Here is a 27,494-nt window from a genome sequence, read left to right as displayed (position 1 = left end):
CCATTGCCACATCTCTCTAAACTGTCTTCTCTCTAGACTCCTGGCCACTGCCTGAGGGAAACCCTCACTGTGTCTGGCTTTCACTATATGAGAGTTCCCAGAAAGTGTCTAGATCTCCAGACCCGCCAGCCCTTCGGCCTTTCTGCAGCCATGGTGACCTTTGCTTGGAAGCCGATCTTTTATCCCTTTCCACAAGCCCCCTGTGCCTCCCTAGCCTTAACTGTCCCGGAGGGCACACCCCACCTCTCTCTTGCCCCCTGACATTCTAGCTTCCTCTGACTGCAGTTCACTCTTTGGTCTCTAGGCCTTTGTCTCACACACTGCCCCCTCTCACGTCCATACATGATGTGTGTGGTCATGTATGTAGTCATGTATGGTTGTTAGAGTTGGACTATAAAGAAAGCTGAGTGCCGAAGAATTGATGCTTTTGAACTGTGGCGTTGGAGAAGACTCTTAAGAGTCCCTTGGACTGCAAGGAGATCAACCAGTCCATCCTAAAGGAGATCAGTCCTGGGTGTTCATTGGAAGGACTGATGCTGAAGCTGAAACTCCAACACTTTGGCCACCTGATGCAAAGAACCGACTCATTGGAAAAGACCCTGATGCTGGGAAAGATTGAAGGTGGGAGGAGAAGGGGATGACAGAGGATGGGATGGTTGGATGGCATCACTGATGTGATGCACAGGAGTTTGAGTAGGCTCTGGGGTTTGGTGATGGACAGGGAGGCCTGGCGTGCTGCAGTCCATGGGGTCACAAAGATTTGGACACAACTGAGCAGCTCAACTGAACTGAACTGCCCCCTCTAGAACCACCCCACTTCTGACCACCTCCTGGTCCTCCTCCTCATCCTGACCCTCCCTCCAGGAAACTGGGTCTTTCCTGGTTGCTTCCCTTCCTGTCTGTGCACTCGCCCATCATTTGCAGTGTGTTGGTTGGTCTATCTGCATCTCACTGGGTTCTCAGCCCCTTGAAGGTCAGGAAAATGTTTTACTCACTTCAGAGTTTGAAGAGCCTAGCAGGTCCATGGGCCTCTGGACAAGTACATTAAATCAATTAGGAACTACCTGTTCAGAAAGGTGGCTAAATTTAAAATACATAAAGGGATGAAGGAAAAAGGAGAAGGGGGCAGCAGAGGTTGAGATGGTCGGATGGTATCACTGACTCAGTGAACATGAATCTGAGCAAACCCCAGGTGACAGTGGAAGACAGAGGGGCCTGGCATGCTGCAGTCCATGGAGTCACAAAGAGTCAGAGCAACTGAACAACAACAAGGGGTTGCCTGCAGCAAGCAGGCCCTTGAGGGCACGCGGAGGAAGGAATGAATGTGTGGACCATGTGGAGGGCTTCAGGGCAGGTGATGTAAACGGAGCATCGTAGTAAACAGGGCAGGGCAGTGCCCCACATGCCTCCCTGGCCTGAACCCTGTCTGTCCTGCCTCATTGCAGGTCTCCGACAACAAAGCGTCCCTGCCACCGAAGCCGGGGACCATGGCTGCAGGCGGCGGCGGGCCGGCTCCTCTGTCCTCGGCAGCATCCTCCCCTCTGTCATCCTCTTTGGGAACAGTTGGACACAGAGCCAACTCCCCGTCTCTGTTCGGCATGGAAGGCAAACCAAAGATGGAGCCTGTGGCCAGCAGCCAGGCAGCCATGGAGGAGCTGAGGACGCAGGTCCGGGAGCTGAGGAGCATCATCGAGACCATGAAGGACCAGCAGAAGTGAGTGTCTGCAGCCCCTTCTCAAACCACCTCCTGGGGGTGCTTTCCGCAGGTCAGGGATGAGTTCTGCCAGCCTGGGTCCCAGCCTCCCTGGGGATGATGGCAGCAGGGGCGGGAGTGGGCGGGTGAACCCCAGAGGCTTCAGGTAGCTCAGTCGCACCTGGGAAGGGCCCAGGCTGGCCTCAGGGTGGATGAGGAGGAGTCAGCCACGAGGACCAATGTGCTGAGCAGGCTGTGAAAAAGATCTTCACATCCCCAGAACACGTGGTATGTACATGCACCACTGCTTAATCAGCCCAGCGGCCTTCTGGCATCAGCGAAATTGCCATTTCTTCAGTTAGCTGCCCTGTGTAGGAACTGGCTTGCATTTAGGGACACAGAGTGGGAAAAAGATGCAGGGACTCTTTCAACCTGAGGCTCGACACTCGGCACACACACCCCACCCAGGACACTGCGTGCAGTGACAAAAATGGTAAAAAGGGCTGGGAGTCGGGAGGCACTTACCTGAATAAACTGAGGCACAGAGGGTTTAGGGGCCCGTTCGCTCTTTCTGGAGGGAACAGGTGAAGCACCTGAAGGAGGTGTTTCCTGAAAGGGTCTCCAAAGGCGACCTAGCACCCCAGCTGGGGAGCAGCATGGCGGCTTCACAGGCACCCGCAGCCACGCCCTGGGGAGGACACCTGAGGCTGAGCACCTGCCTACCACTGAATGTTCATGTTCTTTGGGGAATAATTGGGTTCAACCAAGTTAGTTTCTTCTCTAGAGCACTGCTCAGAGCCTTCACTGTGCCTGGGAAGACAGAGGCTAGTGTATGTGGTGTTTCCCAAATGTACAGCACCGTCTTTTCCCCAAATGTACATCATTGTCTTTTCCCCGGAGCATTCTAAGATAAGGCTCCTGTGGAACTCTGAGCCCTGCGGCTGTATCCTGCTTCTGTTCCGCTCAGACTGGAGGTGTCCCATGTCCCCTGCCTGGCAAGGACTCATCAGACAAATATGCAGAACTGCAGGATGGGACTAGAGTGGGTCTTGAAGGGCCGGCCAGGCTGCCCCTATTTCCTCCAAGTCCCCAGCTCCTAGCTGTCCCTGCACAGGAGAGCTATGGGTACCCACAGGCCCCATCCATGTCCAGGCAACAGGTGTCCCCGGCCTAGACAGTGACCCCACAACCCCAGTTTGTCCCAGAGCACTGGTTCTCAGCCTTCTGACCAAGATGAATCAGCCACTCCTGGATCCAGGGCTTCCTGCCTTGGGGCCCTCCTTCTGGGAAGTGCCTAGAACTTTCCTGCATGTCTGAAATGCCCTGTGCCTGAGTCCTGAGTGCAGAGTCACCAGTGCCCGGGGGCTGCTCCACCCCATGTTGCTCTCTCCACTCTGAAGCCTGGGCGTGGTCGGCTGGAATTGTGCTTCCCAGCCAACTTCTCAAATCAGTCATCACAGTGGCTCCTCTCCAGGGCCTGGCCTCCCTGCCCCAGGGTGCTGGGTCCCCACCAGTCTCCCAGCTTAGCTCTCTGTGTCACTTTCCGTGCAGCGTTCAGCTCAAGTCTGTGCTGACTCTCCTCATTCCCAAACCTGAAGTTCTCGCCTCCCTGTTCTGTCCTGGCTCTTCTCCATCAACTCCCCCATTGTCTCCCCTCCTCATAGACACGTACCCTTTTTCACTAGTTCAAGACGTAGCAACTTCCTTCACACCTCCTTCCCCAATGAACTCCTCCACCTGGACTCGACTCCCTCCTGGAGTTGTGCCGTGTGTTTCAGACCCCATCTTATACTTCTCTCCTAAACCCTAAGTTGGGCCCACTGAGGTCGTGGTACACAGCGTGTGCATGAATAAATACATGGACAGAGCGTGACCAGTGCATGTCAGAGAAGCCAGTGCGTCGACCACAGTACTGGGACACTGGTCCAACTATAAGGACCACATGGCGCACGTCTGCAGCGAGCGGATGCCGTATAAGGCCTCTGCGGTCTTTGCTTTCTAATTTCCCAGTCTAGTTTGCACACGTGCACGTGTAAACTGGAGTGTCTAGTACCTTAAATGGCGCACAGCTCTCTGACCAGTTAGCATGGTTGTAGTGACCTCAGTCTAGAGCCTGGGTTTGTGAGATGATTCGTTTTGTTCTACTTCATTATTTAACGTTAGAAAGGGCACTGGGCTTTGTGTTCTAACTTGTGTCTACTTCGTCTGTGACATAATTACCGTATCCTTAGTTCAGTTCTTTGACCTGCCAGTTTTTAGGTGTTCCTATTTGTAGGATTCTGTGAGAATATCTGAAAACATATTGCTAACCTTTTAGTAATTTAAAATTCTGTGAAAATACAGGAAATATATATATATATATATATATATATGCATATAGATGTGTGTGTATATGGGGAGCGGTAAAATGTCTGCAATGAATATTGTTAATGTAAGTACATGTAAGGACCAGCAATTCTGGAAGAAAGGACTAATTAGAGGGAAGACGACCAAATACAAGCCTGGATACCTAGAGACTAGACCCTGGGCAAATCAGGCCACCCCCCTGAGTCTCAGTTTCCCCTTCTTCTTCTAGAAGAAGCTTTACATTAAGGGATTTCCAAGGTCACATCAGACCTATTATTTAATGGCTGCATATTTGGGGAGCCCAGAAATAATGGCCTTTCTACACCAGGCTCTAAGCCTTAGCTGTACAAAGAAAATAGTGTAATGTTCTGTCCACATCTTCTTTGTAAAAGGAATAGATGGATTTTGTAGTGATAAGAGATTTCTTATCTCCTGTTATAGAAGTCTGGGTTTTGTTTAATGTTACTGCCATTTGCTTTCCAGACGAGAGATTAAGCAGTTACTGTCAGAGTTGGATGAAGAGAAGAAAATCCGGCTTCGGTTGCAGGTGGGTCCCTTGGGATCCTGTTGCCCCATGAGAGGCTCAGTTGAGGGTGGGAGCAAAGTCCGGGCTTTATTTTGAAAATAGATGAGAGTTATTTTTCTACCGATTTAGATGGGCTTCCTGTGACAATTGTCTTAGAATGACACAGCCTTACTCACATCCCCTCCTGGGACCCGGGAAGTCTTGGAGAAGGGAAGCATTAGCAAATGTGCCCCCAGTTGGGTTTCTCATTTGGAATCCATCTCTATGAAAACTACCCCCAACCCCGCCGTTTCCAGAGGCCTCATTGTCATAACTACCAGAGAGTGTGGGGCTAGGGAGACCCATTGGTATTTCTGTCATGCGGCCATTGAAGCTCAAAGGACCACAGCTGTCCACACTTGGTGCCTGCTCTTTATTTCTCTACTTCTGCCTGACAGCTGTGTCTGTCCTGAAGGGTATCAGAGCTCTGTCCCCCTCTGGCCTCTCTCTGGCCTAACTCAGCCATGACTGAAGGCCAAATCGTGTAGGAGTTGGAAATGGTGGGCTTTCTGCTCTCACGCAGTCAGTTCCTTTGGGGGTGACTGGGATCCATGGTGTTTAAAGGATCGGTAACTGCATGCCATCACTTTGGGGGTGCTCATAGACATCCCCTTGGGCCCAAGCACAGTGGCCTTCCAGCCCTGCCAAGTGGTCCAGTGTGTCAGGACAACTTTATCCACCCTCTGACCAAGAAACTGGAATTATTGTTGTATTGTTGCTTTTGACAAATTTTGGACACTTGTAGCTGGAGAATTCAAACATCTACCCTCTCCTCGAGCTTCACATCAATATGCCTATTCTTTTGGTTTATGTCATTTCTGGGATTGTGATCAACTCTTCATTCAGATACCATTTCACTCATTTCACCTTTCAAACTGTCAGGTTGATTCTTTTCTTTCAATCAACCAGGCTGCTTATCTTTCCAGCTTTTATCTAGCCAGCCAATTGATTGTGATTTTGTTCGGCTCTTGTTTTTCCTTTGTAGATGGAAGTTAATGACATAAAGAAAGCTCTTCAATCAAAATGAATACTTGATAAATGAAATGTTGCATTATTCATCCCGAGTCCAAGACTCAAATTTTCTGCCCCAGCCAAAATAACCTTGTGCCAAAAGATGAAAGGTTTGCCTCAACACGTCCCTGTTTGAAAGATTAGCACAAAAGTCTTGATAGCACAACACAAATTCCATCCAAGAGGAGATTCTTCCCCATGGTATAGTCCTGGGTCTGGCACTGGTTGTGACTTAAACAGAGCAAATTGTGCTAAAGGCTTTTTTACTATGAGATCTCACGCGAAACGAAAACTCAGGCAGTTTAGTCCATAGTGGTACTATTTTGATGATATTTTCCATTAATAAAATGTAATTTTAGATTCTTCGTTTACAAGCTTTATAATTTTATGATTTTTTTTAAAATCGTGTTTTGCCACAGATTTCCCCAGTGTTTGTACTACACGCAGTCCGGAGTGAGCATCCCATTCTTTTCGCTTTATGTGAAAAGCTGCCTCGCTCTGTGTCCCCCTCAAGGATTCTATTACATATGCAATTTTAGGTCCAACCTGTCCCTTCTCCTGCCAGCAAACCCCACCACCCTAAGATAAATTTTAGCTTATATATGATGGTATATTTACAAAAAGAGAAAGAGAAAATCTGGTATTTGCAATGATCTGTGCCTTCTTTTTACCACCCTCTTGATTGGAGCTTTTGTGATGCAGCTACCATGATTTAAAAGACACACACACACACACATGTTTTTTCTAGCCACTTATCAAAGTCCACTAGAGGCCATGTCTTCAAAGCTTCTCTCGCCTAACCAAAGGTCCTAAGAGGAGACAGCTGTGAAGTTGGGCGCGCTCTTTGGTACCAGCTGTGACTTTTAAGTTCTAGTTTTAGGTTGTTCATGAACTAGAAATGTCACCCCTGCTTGATTTTTCATCAGCCAAGTTAAACCCCTGCTTCCTGTCCTTTGCACCTTTTGAGTGAACAGAATATGCATTATTAAAGCAAAAATAAATAAAAGTAAAAATGAAAACCAAGGGGGGGGAATGTTGTATTCTTTCCTGCACTGGGTCATCGTGTGTGCTGTTGTGGAAACTGTACTCACATAATGTCATTTGCCTTGCTTTCTTGTAACCCTTTCCTCAGGTCCAAGAGAAAGGGGGGAGGCGCTTGTTGAAGTGTAGCCGTTGGCTCACTCTTGCATTCCTGGAATTGCTTTTTCTGACCCAAGGAAACTGGTGTTTGCTTGTCTGCTTTATCTCTGTAGCCAATGAAGAGTTCAGCCTTAGACTCTGTAACTGTTTTCTCATCCTTAGCTGAAAATAAGGGAAGTATACTGTATTGCAAGACTGTTTGGGGATTGGGGTGTGGGGGGTGGTCCCTTCATGGCCCCTGAAGATGTTTTATGTGTTTCTAAAAAGCTGCTTTGTCCATTTCCTGAGTTTTAAAGTGAAGCTACTAAACATCAGTAGATTCGCACAATGACAAAGACTGAAAATTGATGAAAATGAAGGAGTGATGCAAAAAAAAAAAAAAAAAAAAACCCCAACCACATGTTGATCATCAAAAGTATTACAAATAAATGTCTTTTCCTCTCTCCCTTCCTTCCTCCTCCCTCTCACCTACATACTCACCCAGAGGCAGGTACTTCCTCTAGAGTATTCACAGATCCCTGGACACCCTGGTCTTCCAGGTGGGGTTCCAGGGTGAGGGTGTAGTTAAGGGAAGGGGTGTGTAAGGAAAGAAGCTTCACACCCTTCACTCTCACATCTGAACATACTGCCTTTCCAGCTACCTTGCCCTTGGTATGCTGGGGGCCAGGAGCACCATGTTTCAGAGAGTGACATAAAACGTCCCTGTGCCCCTTAACTGTTCTGAGTTTCTATGTTAAATTTGAAGCCTTCAGAGATTCCTGCCACCTAATATAAGAATGAGGATAGGATTCTTTTACATGTGGATATCTCACTCATTATGAAAATCCCTAATGATATAGTTTTATATAATGTGTATACAGATGATTGTGAATAGTTAAATTGAGAAGTTGGAGCACCCTCGTGGGGCATTGGTGACCTGGAATACAAGAGGGATGTTACCTTCTCATAGAGTCACTGGCTTTCAGGAGAAGGAGAAGCAATTCTAGAAGGAGAAGTTGGCATATGCAGCTTCCTTCCTGCCCTGTGGGCTAGCCAGCAAGAGGATTCTACAGTCATGGAACTGGATGAGCCACTGCCCAAACAGCCGCCATCTTTACAAAATGGACCCATCACGAATATTGAAAAGCTTGGAAGTATCACTTTTGAAAAAAATTCTTTTGCATTCAGCATGGACTTGACCAGCATCTATGGAGATTATTTTTTTGCTTCATTTTCTAAAGTTGTATTTAGAAAAGTCTTAAGTATTGTGCTTTGTAAAGAAGATGATTAAAATGAAGTTTTGTGAAAATATTTTTGTTCAAAGTTGTCATGGTCCAAGAGGAATGATATCTTGGAATTCAAGTCATTTTTCTCCATTTTACACAATTTGATTACTCTCAGATAAATGTCTTCAGAAGACATGGAATATCATGCTCCTCCCTCATCTTCCCCAAGTGAAGAGAAATAATCCATTAAAATCTGTGGCTGTGAATTCCATTTCCAAGTTGTTTGCTTTTACTTTCATATTTAAGTGGGAGATTCAAGTTAGGTCTAAATTCTTTTTAGTGTAAAAATCATTAAATTATTATTCAAATAATTATGTAAAGCCATTTTTATTTGTACACAGCCCTCTAGACATCATTCTCAAGCACACTTGTTTCTCCCATAAAGACAGCCTGTACCTATGATCACGTGTGTGTCTTTGCTTACTAATCACAGGCTTTTTATTTCCTTACATAACCATCTCCTGGATGGGAAAACCACAGGGCATATAATGTATTGCTTACAGTTGCCATGATCTGTATAAAAATAAGCCCCAGGTCCTACAAAGGCCTTTATTTTGTAACCTGAGGTCATCATGGTCTCCTTTTTTGTGTGTAATATTATGTTTTAATCCTCTAGTTATTTTATCACAAGTTAGTTATTTTATCCCAAATTAATGTCAAGATGTTTTAGCACCAAAGGGATTTGGTAAAAAAAGAAAAAAAAGCTTTTCTCTTTGGTTTTGCACAAATGAAAAGCCTAACAAAGCAATGCTCGTGTGGGTGATAGGTGTCCAGTGTGGCTAGTTACAGTTTCCAACAGAGCGAAGGCTTGGCTGCTTCGACCCAAGCCAGAGGAGGAAGATGCCATTCCCCAGACTGGCTCTAATGAGGAAACACAATGACCAGGGCAGAGAAAACTCTTTCCTGGCCAGAAGTAAATGGTTGTCAGTGTGGTATGAACAGAGAGGGGGCATGTCTCTTAAGGGTTTGAACCTTTGCTGTCATTCTTAGTTCTGTCCCTAGGCTTTCCCAACATGTGGAACAGAAGGCAGCGTCTGAAGCCAGGGAGAATCCATGGAGCAGCTGCAGATTCCTGAGGTGGTTTTATTTCATGCCTTTTTAAGCAACCCCAAATTGGAGTGGCCGTGGAGCAGCCTCTCCACATAAATGAAAAAGTGTGTGCAAACCGTATTTGTGAATTCAGAAGCCCCATTAAAATGGGCTGTTATTCCTTTTTTTCTTGTTGGAGTAATAGGTGATAAGATGTTTCAACAAAACAATAGAACAAGGTAACCTAGTAGGTTGTAACTAGAATTTTCTAAGGAAAAAATAGAGGAAAAAAACTGACTAAAAAAGAAGAGTTGAGTTCCTGGAGAACCAGGTTTATGGGACAGTCTTATTTCAATGGCAACAGATTTAATTAAATTATACAAACAGGGTCATTTAAATCATGAACGCTTCCCTTCCCTCTCACCCCTATAGAATGACTAGTTCTCTAAGAAACTAAGATGTGTTGGCAAACTTTGAGCGCTTTAATGGGAAAGTGCCCTGGAAATGCAAAACTTCATTATAATTTGTGTTAATTTTTTAAAAAGTCTTAAAGGGTTTACAAACCAATTTTTTAAATAACCAAGCTAATAAAGTGATTCAAAGGTACAGAAGAACCACAAAGAAGTCAATAGCATTTCCAAGATTATTCCCTAAGAGAAAAACAGAAATGTCTTTGGGGAAATGGAGTGGGTTCTCTTGAAAGTTCATGAGTATTTCTTAGTGTGGGGCCTAATCTGAGAGAACAAGGAACTTGACTGGGGCTGGAGCTGTGTTGTTGAATGCTGAAGGGAGGTAGGTGAATAGGAACCCCCACCTATGCCCCCCCCTGCCTTGGCCCAAGGAGGCTCTCAAAAAAAAAATGTTCTTGTTTGTTCTCAATCAAGGCAGTCTCCATGGAGGAAGTGAATCTGGAATGAAGAGAGAGAGAAGTCTCAAAGGGAACTTCGGGCCTGGAAGGGTAAATGACCTGCTTTTAAAAGGGTGCATCTAGTGCTGAGAACGTGGCAGGGGGTGATGAGGAAGACAAAAGGAGGAGGCAGAGCAGAGTGTGAGACGCTTTGAGATAACAGGGGCCACCTCGTGCTAAGGTGTCCCATGTCATGCCTGTTGACAAGAATCCTACCAATGAATCTTCTAAGGTTTAGAAGACCAGAGTAGTGACTGTAGGTTCAAATGTGGAATTCAGTCTGTTACCTTGAGTATTTTTAGCTAACTTACTTTTTCTCCAATTCAATGGCACCCCACTCCAGTACTCTTGCCTGGAAAATCCCATGGACCGAGGAGCCTGGTAGGCTGCAGTCCATGGGGTCGCGAAGAGTCTGACACGACTGAGCGACTTCACTTTCACTTTTCACTTTCATGCATTGGAGAAGGAAATGGCAACCCACTCCAGTGTTCTTGCCTGGAGAATCCCAGGGACAGGGAAGCCTGGTGGGCTGCCGTCTATGGGGTCACACAGAGTCAGACACGACTGAAGCGACTTAGCAGCATGAAGCTAATATTATACCCAGAGTAGAAAATAAAAACTGTAAAGAGAAAGGCAGAAAGTATTTCCACATCTCCACCACAGGGACATTGGTAGGATTGTGCCTTCTTGCCTTCTTGGGGTTGGGTGGGGGCAGTTCCTGGCCAATATGGCTGTATGGTCTGGGCATTAAGATTATCAGAGCATAAAAATAGAGATGTGAGAGGCTTTAAATTAAAAAAAAAAAAAAAAAACAGGTGAAATTGTCCTAATTTTATTCAGATACAGCCTTTAATAATTTTGGTGTCTCCTAATGGAGGTCATTCTCTGTAGTTTTATAGTTTATACTTAGTTTATCATTTCTTTGCTGTTAACTTTTTTTCAAAAGCATGATTTATAGTGGCTGCATAATATTCTGTCTCTAGATAAGCCAGAGAGCATTTAAGCAACCTTTTCTGGAATGTGTATTGAGTGCTTATGATGTGCCGGACACCATGATAGGTGCTGAATGCAATGTAGAGCCTCTCTTCAGGGAGCTCAAATAAGCTCAGGTAAGCAGGCAAGTGTTCCGCAGTGAGAGAGCGTGACCACAGAGAGAAGTCCAGGGGCTTTGGAACTGCAGAGCAGAGGTGCCCAATGAGCCTCGAGGGTGGAGAGGTCAGGGAAAAGACATTTTTGGTTAATTCTAGTTTTTTATGTTATAAAGTTATGATGAACACCTTTTGGCATAAATCTATGTCCACATTTCCAGTTTACCCTTAAGACAATTCCTAGAAGTGGAGTGTGAGTTACCTGAGATTATTTAGCAAGGATAGTTTTTGCCTGAAGATAAACATAGTTGAGGGGCTTCCCCAGTGGCTCAGTGGTAAAGAACCCGCCTACCAATGCAGGATATGCAAGAGAAGTGGGTTCGATCCCTGGATCAGGAAGATTCCCTTGGAGTAGGAAGTGACAACCTCCTTCAGTATTCTTGCCTGGAAAATTCTATGGACAGAGGAGCCTGGCATGCCACAGTCTATGGGTTGCAGAGAGTCAGACATGACCAAGCAACAGTACAAACATAGTCGAATTAACAGTATACAAAAGTGACTAGCCACCCCTCTGCCCCTGAAGTTGTAGTCACCTAAACCTTTCTTGGTGTCAAGTCTGGATCTCTTCCTTCTGGCTAGTCAGTCCTCGAATGTCATCGCATCAGAGAGGCCATCCCTAACCTGCTAAATAAAAGAGCAACAATAGCCTTAGTTCTCCCTCAGATTCTCCCATAGGAGCATGTGTTTCATTCTGTTTTAATCACACACACACACACACACACACACAGTTACTTGTTTTCTGTCTACTCTCCCTAGAATGAAGCCACCATGAGATAGTGACTTTATTTTCTTCACTGCTCTGTCCCTGCCGCCTGAAACATTGCCAAGTGCATAGTAAGCACTTGATACATGTTTATTGATTGAATAGATGAATTGGTAATTGTGACTGAGGCCAAATGGGATTTATTCTATACATTTGAGCAGCCAGTTTTACCTTTACTAAAACTCTTAAGTGTAAAACTGTAGCACTCGGGAGGATTCATGACATAAGAAAACAGTTAATAAAGAAAGCCTTCAGAGGTCCTTGTACCTGAGTCTCTGCCAACACCTGGACCCAAAGGAGTGTGCTAACATCACCATGGATCTAGAACAAGTTCACAGGGTCTGTACACCATCATCTCTAAGACTTTCATCAGCTATTATAAAGCTGTGGCTACCTTTGTTTAAAGACATTAAGTATTATTTTTTACTTAGATTCACTGTGCAGAATGGATTCAAGAGTGAGCATATTCCTGATCCTTAACTGTTGACAGTTCTGTGAAGTCAGCTGAGAACCTAATCGCTGCCCCCCAGGACCGACCATTTGCTGTCAAAGTGATGGATAAGCAGGACATGTAGATGTGCCCTGAGCCTCTGGGATATGCCATAGGGTTCTTGGGGTATGATCCCCAAAAGAGCAGTTAGTAGCATCACCAACCAGGTAATTGGTAGAAATGAAAATTTGTGGGCCCACCCTCAGCCTTCTGACTCAAAAACTCTGGAGAAGGACCCAGCAATCTGTGTTTTAATGATCCCACTCTCAATGAATTGTGTGTAGAATAACCCTTAGCAATCTTTTTCAGAAATCTCTAGTTAGACTTTGGCTGCAGCAGAACAGGGTGCGCTATCCAGAAACTATGCCATGGTCTATTAGGTTAAACCATAAGGAATTGACATTTGTAGGTCAAATATGGTTGAATAAGACTTTGAGTTTCAGTTTAAAGATGTAGAGAGCTGCAGGATGTCCTTCCCATGCTTCCAATAAGAAAGCTAGAGAGACTGGAAAGTAAGGGAGAACTAACTAAGTTTTCAGAACAAACAGCCATTTCAAAATCTGGAGAGACATAAGCACTTTTTTTTTTTTTGAGACATGGGACCTGAGCATTTGCTTACCAGGGACAGAAGCCACCAGATACTATGGAAATGGAAAAGAATATCAAAGTAGAAAATAGAGCAAATTTCTTGAGGCTTAGTGTGGTCTAGCTTGAGAGAAATGGCAACCCACTCCAGTGTTCTTGCCTGGAGAATCCCGGGGACGGGGGAGCCTGGTGGGCTGCCATCTACGGGGTCTCACAGAGTCAGACACGACTGAAGCAACTTAGCAGCAGCAGCAGCAGCAGCAGCTTGAGAGCATGATGCTCCTGGGGAGAAGGGTTAAAACTTCTTGCAGACATTTCCTCCAAGAACCCCTCTTGGCTCTGACAGAGCGGATCACAGAAAATCCAGAGAAAATTTATGGTGCAGGGTTGGAAGTACTGGCTTAGGAATCACTGAGAATTCCAGTCAGACCCTTCTCCCTTAAAGAGCAAAAGGCTTATTCTGCAGCAGAGAGGACATGTCAAAGGGCACTGGTGATATACCACCACAGTTGGAGGAATCAATTCCACTCAGCCTTGATTCTCATCTCGCCTAAAAAACCAAAGATGTAATCTTCAGGGAGAAGGGCCTCAAGGCTGTTGACTGAGAATGCTGTTGGATGCCCACTGTATCTGGGGAAAGAGATGGAGGAGGGGCAGAAGCAAGTGTGATGAAACAGGCTTAGATTGTTAGAAGACACTCCACCATGCCCCACGAGCACACTAACAAGTCTCTGGAAATTACAACAGTGGATTACAGAAGGGAGAGCTGTAAGAGATAGACTAGGGAACAGCACAAAAGGAAACCCCAAAACCAAGAGGAGGGACCAAAAAAGATCACTAGAGGAATTTAATATCTCTGATGTCCATAGACACAACAAATTTCAGCATGACCATGGTATCTACTGCCTTATGCAAGATGTGTGGCTTTCAACCAGAAATCACAAAGCATGCCAAAAGGCAAGGAAATTCAATCTGAAGAGACAAAGCAATTATCAGAATCAGACTTAGACATGACATGGCTGTTGGAAGTATCAGAGAATGAATTTAGAATGATTATGGTTACTATTAATATGTTAAAGGCTCTAATGTGAAAAAAGTAGATAAGATGCAAGGTCAGACAGGTAATTTCAGCAGAGATGGAAACTGTAAGAAAGAGTCAAATGGCTAGAAGTCAAAAACAGTAACAGAAATGAAGAATGTCTTTGATGGTTCATCAGCACTTAAATATTTATATTTACTTGAATAAATATCAGGACTGACAAAGATAAGCAGAGAAGGCACAAATGACCAAATCAAAAGTAAAACGGAACATCATTATGGATCCTGTAGCCATTAAAAGAATAATAAAGGAATACTATGAACAAGTTTATGATCATAAATACAACATATTAAAAGAAATGGATCAATTTCTCAAAAACCACAAAATATCAAAATTCAACCAAAACAAAATAGACAATCCTAACAATCCTATAACCACTGGGAAAAAGAAATTGTAATATAAAAGCTCTGAAAAAGAAACCCCCAGATTAAAATGGTTTCACTGGAGAATTCTATCAAATATTTAAAGAAGTAACACCAATTTTACACAGTCTCTTCTAGGAAATCAAGAAGAACAGAACACTTCCCAAATCATTTTTGAGGCTGGTATTACTCTGATGCCAAATCAAGGCAAATATAGTACCAAAAAATTGAAAACTGCAGGTCAGTGTATCTCATGAACCTAGATGCAAAAACCCTTAATAAAATGTTAGCAGACAAAATCCAGCAATATACAAAGAGAATTGCACACCACACCAAGTGGGATTTATTCCAACCACTCAAGTTCAACATTCAAAAATCAGTTCATGTAATCTACCATATCAGTTGGCTAAAGATGAATAAATCATATAATCATATCAATTAATACAGAAAAAGCATTTGAAAAAAATCCAATACCCATGCACAGTAAAAAAAATTCTCAGTGAACCTAAAATCGAAGGAAGCTTCTTTAACTGGATAAATAGCATCTACAAAACTTATTGCTAATATCTTACTTAGGGTCAAAGTCCAAATGCTTTCCTTTTAAGACTGGAACAAGGCAAGGACATCCACTCTCACTGTTCTTATTCAACATAAAACTGCAAGTTCTAGCCATAGCAATAAGGGAAGAAAAAGAAATAAAAGGCATAAATATTGGAAAGAAGAAATAAAACTAATCCTTTTTGCAAATTACATGTTTGTCGACATAGAAAATCCCAAGGGAGGCAAAACAAGAAACTGTCCTGAACTAATATGTGGGTTCAGCAAAGCCATGTAATAATACAAATGCAATGCACATAAGCGCTTGCATTTCTCCATTTTAACAAATGACCATGCTTGCTTCTAAAAAATTAAATACTTGGATATAAACTTAATAAATATGTGCAAGATCTGGATGCTGAAAATTAGAAAATTCTAATGAAAGACATCAAAGAAGATTGAAATAAATGGAGAGGAATACTGTGTTCATAGATTGGAAGATTCAGCATAATATATTTTCAAATAGATCCATAGGTTTATGTAGTTCCTATCAAAAGCCTAACAAGGTTTTTATAGACAGAGACAAGCTTATTCTGAAATTTATATAGAAAAAGGCTCTAATTTAGCTACAACAATCCTGGAAAAGAGAAATACAGTAGTCACTATATACAGTAGTATATACAGTATGTATATGTATATATATATACTATATACAGTAGTCACTCACCCCATGGTAAGGGCTGCTATATAGCTGCTATATAGCTCAGTAATCAAGGCAATGTGGTATTGGTGGAGGGATAGATACATAGGTCAGTGGAACAGAATATTGAACCCAGAAATAGATGCACACAAATATGCCCAATTGTTTTTTCACAGAAGTGTAAAAGCAATCCAGTGAAGAAAAGAGCCTCTCCATCAAATGGTGCTGGATCAATTGAACATCCAAAGGCAAAAATGAACCTTTATCTAAGCCTCACACCTTATATCAAAATTAACTCAAAAATGGATTTTAAATGTAAAATGTAAAGCTATGAAACTTTTAGGAGAAAAAAGGGAAAAAATCTTTGAGCCCTAAGTCTAGGGAAATAATTCTTTAACTTGGAATCAAAAGCACCATCCATAAATGAAAAAACTGATAAAGTAGGCCTCATCAAGATTAAAAGCTTTTATCTGCAAAGCAGAAAACAGACTCACAGACATAGAGAACAGACTTGCCAACGAGGAGGTGGGGAGGGAGAGTGTTGGACTGGGAGCTTGGGACTAGCCGATACAAACTATTATATATAGAATGGATAAACAAGATCCTATTGTATAGCACGTGCGCATGTGCTAAGTCGCTTCGGTCGTGTCCAGCTCTGTGCGAGGCTATGGACCATAGCCCACCAGGCTCCTTTGTTCACGGGATTTCACAGGCAAGAATACTGGAGTGGATTGCCATGCCCTCCTCCAGGGGATCTTCCCGACTCAGGGATCAAACCCGTGTCTCTTACATCCCCTGCATTGGCAGGCAGGTTCTTTACCACTAGCACCACCTGAAAAGCCTATAGCACAGGGTCTTATATTAAATATCCTGTAATAAACCATAATTGAAAAGAATATGAAAAAGAATTTTTTAAAAAGATTAAAAGCTTTTGCTCTGTGAAAGACCCTGTGAGAATTAAAAAAAAGCTACAGACTGGTAGAGAAATATTTGCAACCCACATATCTGAAAAACAACTCCTATCTAGAATATATAGAGAACATTCAAAACTCAACCATAAGAAAACACAAACATTCCAATTAGAAAATTGGCACAAGATATGAATAAACATTTACCAAGAAAGATAAATGGCAGAAAAGCACATGAAAAAGTGTTAAACATCATTACCCATTGGAAAAATGCATATTAAAACTACAATGAGATTTTACTACACACCTATCAAAATGGCTACAGTTTTTTAAAGTGACAACACCAAATACTAGTAAGGATGTGGAGAAACTGAATTGTTTATACTTTGCTGCTGGGAATGTAAAATGGTGTAGTCACTTGGGAAGACAACTTGTCCGTTTCTTAAAAAGTTAAACAGGCAACTACCATATGACCCAGAATTTGCACTCCTAGGCATTTATCCCAGAGAAACGAAAACTTATGTTCACACAAAAAACCTATACATAAATGTTCATCATAGCTTTTTTTGTAATGGCCCAAGACTGGAAACAAGCCAGGTGTCCTTCAAAAGGCGCATGATTAAAGAAACCATGGTGCATCTCTACCTTGGAATAGTGCTCAGCAATAAATAGAAAGGACTACTGATGCAACAACTTGGATGAATCCCAAGGTTATATACTGTATAGTTCCACTTATAGAACATTCTTGAAATGACAGAATTATAGAAATGGAGATCAGATTAATGGCTGCCAGCAGTTAGGGATGGGAGGTGAAAGGGCAGTCAAAGGGCAACAAGAGGGATCCTTGTAGCAATGAAACTGTTTTGTATTTTGACTGTCTTGATGCTGGTATCCTGGTTTTGAGAGCATACTATAGTTTTGCAAGATGTTACCATTGGGGCAAACTGGTTAAAAGCTACACTCAATCTCTGAAGGATTTCTTGTATATGATAAAAGAATCATCAAGGTGGTGGGTAGCCTGGAAATTATATCATGGAGAAATGACTGAAAGGTGTGGGAGGGGGTAGCAGTACTTAGCTGCCATGTGGAAGAAGGATTAAATTAGAATAAATGGGTGGAAGTTATAAGAAAAGATTTTATTTAAATATATGGAAGAACTTTCTAGAAACTATATCTGTTTAAAAAATGAAATGATGGAATTCTGAATATCTAGAGATTCTGGCCTTGCTGTCGCTTGAGCATGCCAGGACGCCTTAGGGCCTTTGCACTGGCCCTTGCCTCTGTCTGCAGTGCTCCTCCTGTACATATCTGCATGGCTAACAGCTTCATCTCTTTCCAGTTCTTCTTCAATGTCCATTTTAAGTTAAATGAGGGCTTTGGTTCGTTATATCATCCTCCTCACTCCAGGCCCTAGGCTGATGAAGCAGGTATCATCTGGAACGTTTGTGGTAGCAGAAAGTTGATGGCAGAGAGGAGAGAGTTCTGGAAGGTCTGGTACCAGAAGCAAGATGCTCATTTTCAAAGTGAGGCTGAGAAGTCCCAGAAAAGAGAATTGGAAATTAGAAGAGTATTTTGGAGAGAGATCAGTGCGCTGGTGAGTTCCTCCCTGCCATTGGGCATCTTGGAGGGTTGCCTACTATTCACTAGGAGCCTAGGAAAAGGACTCAAAAGATGGCTTGCTGCATATGGCCCAAGAAGTTTTCAGGACCTAGAGGACAAGTGTGGAGTGAACGGTATGCATTTTCTCAGGATAAGAAACCCATGAGTGGGGTTGTCTCAGCCCCTCTCCCTACACCTCCATCTTGGAGAGGTGGCTGGTAGGGTAGAAGGTGGAGAAGCCAACAGTACTCCTTCTTTTCCTGCCGCAAGGGGGCAGTCTGCAGCAGGCCTAGAGTAGAGAAGGGAGAAACACTTTTCTTTTTAATGTTTAAAAACTTTTAAAAAATTTATTTATTTAACTTTTGGTTGCACTAGGTCTCATTTCTGCCAGCAGGCTTCTCTCTAGTTGCAGCGAGTGGGAGCTACTCTTCATTGCAGTGCACAGGCATTGCGGTGGCTTCTCTTGTTGCGGAGCATGGGCTCTGGGGCACGCGGGCTTCAGTAGGTGTGGAGAACCGGTGTCCCCTGTATTGGCAGGCAGATTCTTAACCACTGGACCACCAGGGAAGTCTAATGTTAGAACTTTCTCAGTCTCATCTTTAAAAGAATTTTGGACTTTTCCAGAAAAAAGGTTGCAAAAAATCACATAAGGAGCACGACACAGGACAGAGATCCTGGAGAAAGGGGGAACAATAGAACCCTGTAATTTCCCAGCTTAGTGGCCTGAGAGAGTTTCTAGGCCATAGAAGAGAGAAAGGGCAGTCTAGGGAGCCTCGGGATCATCCCAAGTTGATGGAGCTGGAATGCCAGTGAGGCCACAGAGGCTCCAGTTTGCATTTTGGAGAGGAGAGAGCTATACCAAGTTCTAGAGGTGTGTAGATCTGGAATGTTCAGTAGAGTACTGACCAGCGCTTGGGGGTAAAAAAAACATTCAGGGCTGGGGCAAGAATTACCTGAATGGATGAGAGGGAACAGTCCTTGGAGGTCCCACAGGACCCAAATAGTTTGTTTCCACTGGCCAGAATGGAACAACTTCATAAATCATAGGATATCGTGTAGAATTAGGAATGGCATTGCCTCAGTAGTGGAGATTAATTAGCCTTAGTCTAAAGTCTGCTCTGTGTGTGTGTGTTAGCCACTCATTTGTGTCCAACTCTGTGCGACCCCATGGACTGTAGCCCACCAGGCTCCTCTGTCCATGGGATTCTCCAGGCAAGAATACTGGAGTGGGTAGCCATTCCCTTCTCCAGGGGATCTTCCCGATCCAGGGATTGAACCAAGGTCTCCTGCATTGCAGGTGGATTCTTTACCCTCTGAGGCACCAGGGAAGCCCCAAAGGCTGCTCTGATCCCTCTTAAAGCTTAAAAACAAGCCTCAAAAGGATCAAACTGTTTTTTCAAGTAATTGTGTCCCAGGATAAAGCTCAAGAATATTTATGAAAATAAAAGTAAAGTGAAAGTCATTCAGTCGTGTCCAATTGTTTGTGACCCCATGGACTATACAGTCCATGGAATTCTCTAGGCCTTTCCCTTCTCCAGGGGATCTTCCCAACCCAGGAAATATAAAAGAATATTTATAGGAATATAAAAATGTCTATATATTCCTATATAGGAACATAAGAATATATAGAATATTTATAGCAATATAAAAATACACAGTATTCATTAAAGTAAAATTCACAGTGTGTAGCATCGAATAAGAAATCACCAGGCATGTGAGGAAACAGGAAAACATGACCCAGAATGAGGAGAAAAACCAACCAATAGGAAAAGATCCAGTGATAAAACAGATGATAGTATTCATAAACAAGTATGCTGCTGCTGCTGCTAAGTTGCTTCAGTCATGTCCGACTCTGTGCGACCCCATAGACGGCAGCCCACCAGGCTCCCCCGTCCCTGGGATTCTCCAGGCAAGAACACTGGAGTGGGTTGCCATTTCCTTCTCCAATGCGTGAAAGTGAAGTGGCTCAGTCATGTCTGACTCTTCTCGACCCCATGGGACTGCAGCCTTCTAGGCTCGTCTGTCCATGGGATTTTCCAGGCAAGAGTACTGGAGTGGGGTGCCATTGCCTTCTCCGATAAACAAGTATAGTAAAACAGTTTATTATAAATATATTCTGTAAGTTCAAGAAGGTGGAGGGCACATGTAGGACTAAAATGGGACTGTGCCTGGTGTCACCAATGGGTGGTCGATTTAGGGGGTGACTGTCAGTTCAGAGATTGCATGTTCCATACCTAATGACTTTCCATTCTTATCTATCTGTAAGTGCTACTCTTGTTCCATCATATGTTCCATCTGCAGCATGTTTTAAAGGGAAATAACTTATTATTCTTAATAAATCTTATGAAGTCCACATTTTTCTCATAATATACTTGTTCACTCATGGTGTATAATTAAAACAAGCTGTGAGTTTCACCTATATTTCATAAACTAATATCGTACACACAATTTATGCTTAATGCTTCATCTATTATGTTTGATTTTTTGTACTTTATGGCAGATTACAATAATCTATCCATACAATATTTATAGCATCTATACACAGGTATATCTGTCTATAGCCATATCTCTTTATCTATCTATAACATAATGGCAGGGACTTTGGCTGTCTTGTTCACTCTGATAACCTCTGCACCAAGAAAAGTGCCTGACACATAATAGATGCTCAAAAAATTCTTGTTGAATTACTGCATATGTTAGAGTTTTTCCAAATACATTTAATATAGTGCAAGCTGGTTGTTTCCCTTTTGTCATTATGTACTTGGCCCTCAGGTACAATGTATTTTCTTAGGAGAAAAGGATTAAGATTGCCACTCAAATGGTAACTAATTTTTTTTTCTAGAGTCAAGGAACTAACTTGTAGGACTATAGTTGGTATGAATCAGTTCAGTTCAGTCGCTCAGTCGTGTCCGACTCTGCACCCCATGGACCGCAGCACACCAGGCATCCCTGTCCATCACCAACTCCTGGAGTCCACCCAAACCCATGTCCATTGAGTCAGTGATGCCATCCAGCCATCTCATCCTCTGTCTTCCCCTTCTCCTCCTGCCCCCAATCCCTCCCAGCATCAAGAGTCTTTTCCAATGAGTCAACTCTTCGCATGAGGTGGCCAAAGTACTGGAGTTTCAGCTTTAGCATCATTCCTTCCAAAGAAATCCCAGGGCTGATCTCCTTCAGAATGGACTGGTTGGATCTCCTTGAAGTCCAAGGGACTCTCAAGAGTCTTCTCCAACACCACAGTTCAAAGGCATCAATTCTTCGGCACTCAGCTTTCTTTATTGGTATGAATAACCAGTCTAAAATAAGATAGAGGAAATGAGAAAATCACCTAGATTTAACCTTTAGCTACAGTGTCTCCACTCCATTCTTCAACTCCCCATTCCAGTCCAAATGACATCTCTCCATTGAGGCAAAGTATTTTCTAGGGTATGTGCTTAGTAAGGGGCAGGGCAGAAGTAAGAACGGAACAGTTGTTCAACTAAATGGAAAAGACTAATCCAGAACTTTTCAGTTTTCTCATCAGTGGGGCTGGAGCAGGGGAGGTAGGAAGGACATCAGGAGGAGGGACTTGGGAATGTTTCAAGCATTCAAATTATTGGAGACAATGAGAAGGTGGGCTGTGTGTTCCACCTGTGGGGAAGATGCCTGTTAGCCAGGTCCTTTACTCCACAGGGCTTGCATTTAAAGAAAGATATTATTCAAGCCAGAATTCACAACTCCTATGAGGCTCACTTAGTCATCAGGGCCCAGTGAGAGCTGGAAGAAACATGGGAAGATTGAAGTGTGGCAACAGCAGGATACTGGCAAGCAATTGTGAAATGGGCATCTCTGCCCTTCTGAAGGCTGTGCCAGTCATTGAAATAATCTCAGATGAACAGGCACATTAGGAAAATTACTATTATTATGCATTGCAAGGTTGCAAAGAAAATGTGTCCTTTTATAGCATAGTATTTTTAAAAAGTCTTAGAAATGTTGAAAGTTTTCTCTAGCTTTCCTCTTCCTAATTCTGGTTTTGGTGTTTTTATAGTTTTCCTTGGAGCCCATTTTCCATTCATTGGCCACAAAAGAGGGTGCACACTGACGTCACTTGTGAAATTGCTAATTTCTATCAGGCCAGGAATGAGGATTTCTCCAAAGATTTATGCTGGCAGTTTCTGCTTCCTGTTAGGGGTGAAGTGGAGGAATGGACTATATTATTACTGAAACATGAAGAAAAGGCAAAGTATTATTTTATAAGTCCTATTTTCCTTGTGTCAAAATGGCTTGTGATATGCTGCAAAGGACACTGTCAAGAACATAAAAACATAGCCCATAGAAGAGGAGAAAATATTTGCAAATCACATATCTGATAAGGGACTGGTATCCATAATATATAAAGAGCTTTTGCAACTCAATAATAAACAGATGATTACCTTATTTTTAAAAGGGCAAAGGGTCCAAATGGACTCTTTGTCAAAGAAATTACGCAAATAGGAGATAAGCACATGACAAAATGCTCAACATCATTAGTCTTTAAGAGAAATGCAAATCCAAATCACAGTGGGCTATCACTTCATTCCCAGTAATCAAAAAGATAATAACAAGTGTTGGTGAGAGTGTGGAGAAGTTGGCATTCTTGTCCACTGCTGATGGAAATATAAAACCATGGAACCACACTGAAAAGCAGTGGTAGTTTCTCCAAAGCTTAAATATGGAGTTGCCATGTGATCCAGAAATCCCATTCCTAGGTATATACCCAAAGCAAATGAAAAGCTTTATCCACACTGTGTATGATTCTATTTATGTGAAATGTCCAGAATAGCCAAATATACAGAGACAGAAAGTAGATTAGTGGCTTCCTGGGGCTGAAGGGTATTGGGGAAGGTGGAAAGAGACTGGTAATGGGGACTTGGGTTTTGGGGGGTGTGCTGAAAATGTTCTAAAACTGAGTATGGTGATGGCTGCTCAACTCTGAGAATAAACTAAAAACCATTTAAATGGATTAATTGGATGGTTTGTGAATTATATTTCAATAAGTTGTTACTAAGGGATTTCCCTGGTGGTTCAGTGGTTAAGACTTCACCTTCCAGTGCAGGAGGTGCAAGGTTCAATCCTTGGTTGGCAAGCTAAGATCCCACATGCCTCACAGCCAAAGCGTAGAACGGAAGCAATACTGTGACTAGAAATGGTCTATAGGCCAACAGACTTTGATGCTGGTGCATCATGGTGCTTTTGTCAAGGTCACAGTGAGAGTCAGGACGAGCAGCCTCCAGGGCATGGGCTCAGAAGGGCCCTGCTCTCCACATCTGGGGACACGCAGTACAAAATCAGTCGTGTTTTAAATAAGCATCTTCTCATCTCGATTCTGAGTTAAAACTACATCTGTATTTAGTTTGGAGTTGAATATTGACATCCAACCGGCGCTTTGAAAGAGCTTTTTTTAGTCTGTTTGAAAAGCCTCAAATTGTTTCGAGGGAAAAAATCGGGACCCCGAAGGCTGGAGCGATGGCAATAAACAACAAAATCTGCAGTTCGTGAATCCGCCCTTCTCAGAGCACTGCCGGGGGGACGCGGCAGGGGGCGCCCGGCGGGCTCCTGCCCCGCCGCCCTTCCCAGACCTCCCCCCGCCTTCCGAGGGCCCTGACGTCCCCGCCCCTGCCTCCAGCCTCCCGCCTCCCGCCAGAGCCTTCAAAGGGCGCTCGGGGGCTGCGGGGCAGGAGCTTCCGCGTGCGACCCAGGGGCCTCGCCGTCACCTGTCCGTCGCGGGGCCACCGGCGGGCGCTGGGTCCCCCCAAGTCCCTTCCCGCGTCCCGGGAGCAGGTGCCGCCGCCGGCCGCTCGCGCCGAGGTGGGACCAGGAAGGGCGCGCCCGGCGGCCACATGGAGAGCTGCGGCGGGGCGACCCCGGCGGGGGCGGTCGGGGCGGCGGCCGAGCCCCCCCAGTGCCCGCTGCCGCCGGTGGGCGAGGGCGTGGCGGGGCCGCCGGGCCCGCCGGAGCCCGAGGGGGCGGCCGAGGGCGCGGGGGTCGGAGGCGAGGGCGGGGGCGCGGGTGGGCCGCGGCGGGCGCTGCGGGCAGTATACGTGCGCAGCGAGAGCCCCCAGGGCGGCCCCGAGGCGGGGGCGCGCCAGTGCCTGCTGCGGGCCTGCGAGGCTGAGGGCGCCCACCTCACCTCTGTACCCTTCGGGGAGCTCGACTTCGGGGAGACGGCCGTGCTCGACGCCTTCTACGACGCAGGTGAGGCGGGTCCCCCCTCTCTCCCACCCCACTCCTCCCAGCTTTCCTTAGCACTCGCGCCGCCATAGCACCAGCTCCTCCCTATCCTAGCACCCCCTGACAGGACCGTCCTACCTTTTGGGGAGGGGAGAGTAGGGGGCATTGCACCCTTTTACAGATAAAAAACAGAGACCCCTGGCATTTATATTTCTTTATTCTTCAGTTTTCTTAAACATCAGATGATCCAAGAAATAGCCTATGACCCAGACGAGGCCGAGTCCCCCTTCCCACTACGTATTCTACTCTTACTTTCTCCCTTCTATGGGTCCCAACCCTGGCTTCACATTAGAATCCCCTGGGGGAGCTTTACAAACTACTGTTGCCCAGACTAATGACAGCGGAACCTGAGGCCTCAGGATTGTTGAATGCTTCCCAGGTGATTCCATTTTGCAGCCAAGAATGGAAATCGATGTTACAGTGGGGGTAGAGGTGCATCTCTTGGAACTATCCCCCTGTTCTTTTTTTTTTTTTTTTAAGATTTTTTTTTGGTGTGGACCATTTGTAAAGTCTTTATTGAATTTATTACAATATGGTTTCTGTTTTATGTTTTGATTTTTTGGCCATGAGGCATGTGGGGTCTTAGTTCCCCCACTAGGGATTGAACACTGCACCTCCTGCATTGAAAGGAGAAGTCTTCAAGACTGGACAGCCAGGGAAGTACCCCGCCCCACCGTGTTCTTTTGCACACTTATCACAGCTGTGCTGTACCACCAGTGTGGCAGATGTATTTTGTTCTTTCTGAAGCGTTCCTGGCTTCAGGATCTCCTCCATTGCTGGAATGGGACCCTCAGCTCACTCAGCCTTAAATCCGTACTTGTGGTTGGCATGAGTTCCTCCAGGTATAGAACGGATTATTGCTTGGCTGTTTTCCTTACATAATCTTTAGAAGCTATGTGACAAGACTCTGGCACTTGGGTGACATTCACAAACACTGCATGTGAGACAGTAGTTTACCTGGGAGCCTGTGCCTTGGTTTCTCCATGGGTCAGACAGGAGCACCATGCCTGCCCTAAACCCAAAAGCACCTGAGAAGGGAAATGGAGAGTCTCTAAGGTGCTGGCCAGACTGTGCTGATGAGGTGGTGAGCTAGCTTTATTACCGTTCATTCTTTGCCAGGATCTGTTTTCTGCAGAGCAAATGCTCCCCAGATGGAAGGGGGGCAGGGTAGCAGGCTTGTTCAAACAAGTGGCAGCTGGGCCCTTTGAAAATGCTCCCTTGACTTTTCTGACCACTCGGAGTTGACTTCAGCACAGCATCTTTTTTAGAAAAGTTGTTCAGGAGCCCACTTCACTGGGAACCACTCGGTTTTCTCAACTTCTGTTCATTCTCTTCTGAAAATGAAGTTGAACAGACTCTTCTCTGAATGGTTAAATGTCCCTTTGACCATTAGGCACAACTGTAGCCTCCTGCCTGCTGGTGCTCTGAAAATTGGCGTGCAGTGGCTTTGCTTCTCTGTGGTGTGTGTGGGGGGTGTGTGTAAAAAACAAGCCTCATCTACTACTAGAACTGCTTCTGTCGGGTTGGGTGAGATGGTTCATTCAGGCAGAGATCTTGGGCTTTCAATTCCAGAGCCACACAAAGAGCACATGACCTTTTCCTGTTCTGGGTCCTGATTGCCTAGAATTTTCAGCTTCATTATGTACCCCCTTTCGTTGACCTGGGCCTGGTCTTGAAAAATTATTTTTCAATACATCATGATAACTAATAATTTCTTCTCATAGGTTTGACGAACAGTATACAAAACTCGAGTAAATGGGTTCATGGATTTAAACAGACGCCCCCGCCCTCCCACCTTCCACTGGCTTCCTAATCTCTGCCATTCACACAACATTTTGGTGTCTCCCCCCAAAAGATACAAATCTGTCACTTGGCTTCTTTGTAAAATTTCTAAAACCTTGCTGTCTGATATGTTAGCCCCTAGCCACAGGTGGCTTTTTACATTTAAGTTAGTTTAAATGCAATAAAATAAAAGTTCCTCATTTGCATTTGCCACATTTTGAGTGCTCCACAGACACAGTGAGGAGAGTGTTTTCCTCATCGAGGAAGGTCCCATCACATGGTGCTGTTCTAGAAAAATGCTTGTAGGAGAGGGGAACTACTCAACTATCCTAAGTGTGTTTGGGGAGATCATAGATGTGAAATTGAAGCCCTTCTGTCCCCTGTGTCAGAGCAAGTCAAGGCTGGCTTGGATCCTGTTTCCCGTCTCCTTGTGCAGTTTTCTGTAATCCTTTGTGGGTCGAAAACAGAGGTTATATGTCACCAGTGCCTGGGTGATTTGATGGGCTGCAGGAGAGCCGTCAACCTGCAAGGGCGCATGTGGGCACTGCTTTGAGAGACAACCACTGCAGGCCACGAGGGCTGAGGAGCATCTCAGTGGCTTTTTTTTTTTTAATTATTTATTTTTGGCTGTGCTGAGTCTTTGTTGCTGTGTGCTTTTCTCTCGGTGTGGCAAGTAGGAGCTACTCTCTAGTTGCAGTGCATGGACTTCTCACTGTGGTGGCTCCTCTTGTCGTGGAGAGCACGGGTCTAGAGCTTCAGTTGTTGCAGCTCCCGGACTCTAGAGCACAGGCTCAATAGCGTCTTAGTTGCTCCACAGAATGTAGGCTCTTCCTGCACCAGGGGTCAAACCCGCGTCTCCTGCACTGGCAGGCAGATTCTTTACCACTGAGCCACCAGGGAAGCCCTTATCACCTTTTGTTTTTGTTTTTTTTTTTAATTATGGCAAAGTGTATGTAACATGAAATTTGCCATTTTAACCATTTTTCAGTGTGCATTTCAGTAGCATTAAGCGCAGTTGCCCTGCTGTGCAGCTATCATCACTATCCATCTCCAGAACTTCTTCATCATCCTGAACAGAATCTCTGCACCGCTTAATAACTCACAACTCCTCACTCCCCCAGGCCCTGGTAAGCCCTGTCCTACTGTCTGTCTCTATGAATTTGGCTGCTCTGGATGCCTCATGTGAATGGACTCATACAGTATTTGTTTTTCTGTGTCTGCCTTATTTCAGTTAGCATGATGTCTTAGGGTTTTGTGAATGATGCTGTCATAGGTGGATAAATTTCTGTTCAAGTCTCTGCTTTCACATTTTGGGG

At 44.4% G+C, this 27,494-nt stretch overlaps 2 protein-coding genes across 15 annotated transcripts in view; both read left to right on the top strand.

Annotated features, from left to right (window-relative positions):
- The window catches only part of SH3KBP1 (SH3 domain containing kinase binding protein 1), a 334,366-nt gene extending 326,321 nt beyond the window's left edge, over positions 1-8,045 (top strand). For all 13 annotated transcript variants that reach the window (XM_086387406.1, XM_086387410.1, XM_086387408.1 and 10 more), the window contains 3 exons: positions 1,446-1,714; positions 4,523-4,586; positions 5,590-8,045. In XM_086387406.1, the coding sequence (XP_086243532.1) occupies positions 1,446-1,714; positions 4,523-4,586; positions 5,590-5,631 (375 nt within the window). In that variant the 3' untranslated portion in view covers positions 5,632-8,045. The remainder of the gene's footprint in view (positions 1-1,445; positions 1,715-4,522; positions 4,587-5,589) is intronic.
- Positions 8,046-23,790: 15,745 nt separating this feature from the next.
- The window catches only part of MAP3K15 (mitogen-activated protein kinase kinase kinase 15), a 146,018-nt gene continuing 142,314 nt past the window's right edge, over positions 23,791-27,494 (top strand). Inside the window, exon 1 of one of the 2 annotated variants that reach the window (XM_086387404.1) lies at positions 23,791-24,360. In XM_086387404.1, the coding sequence (XP_086243530.1) occupies positions 24,006-24,360 (355 nt within the window). In that variant the 5' untranslated portion in view covers positions 23,791-24,005. The remainder of the gene's footprint in view (positions 24,361-27,494) is intronic. The other variant, XM_086387402.1, reaches the window with a different exon arrangement.

Source organism: Bos grunniens, chromosome X (assembly GCF_055505025.1).
Source record: "Bos grunniens cultivar Pamir isolate PY7600 chromosome X, Bosgru_T2T1.0, whole genome shotgun sequence".
In the NCBI taxonomy this organism is placed as follows: Eukaryota; Metazoa; Chordata; class Mammalia; order Artiodactyla; family Bovidae; genus Bos; species Bos grunniens.
Note: the sequence above shows the minus strand (reverse complement) of the source record. Positions and strands in the feature narration are given on the sequence as shown.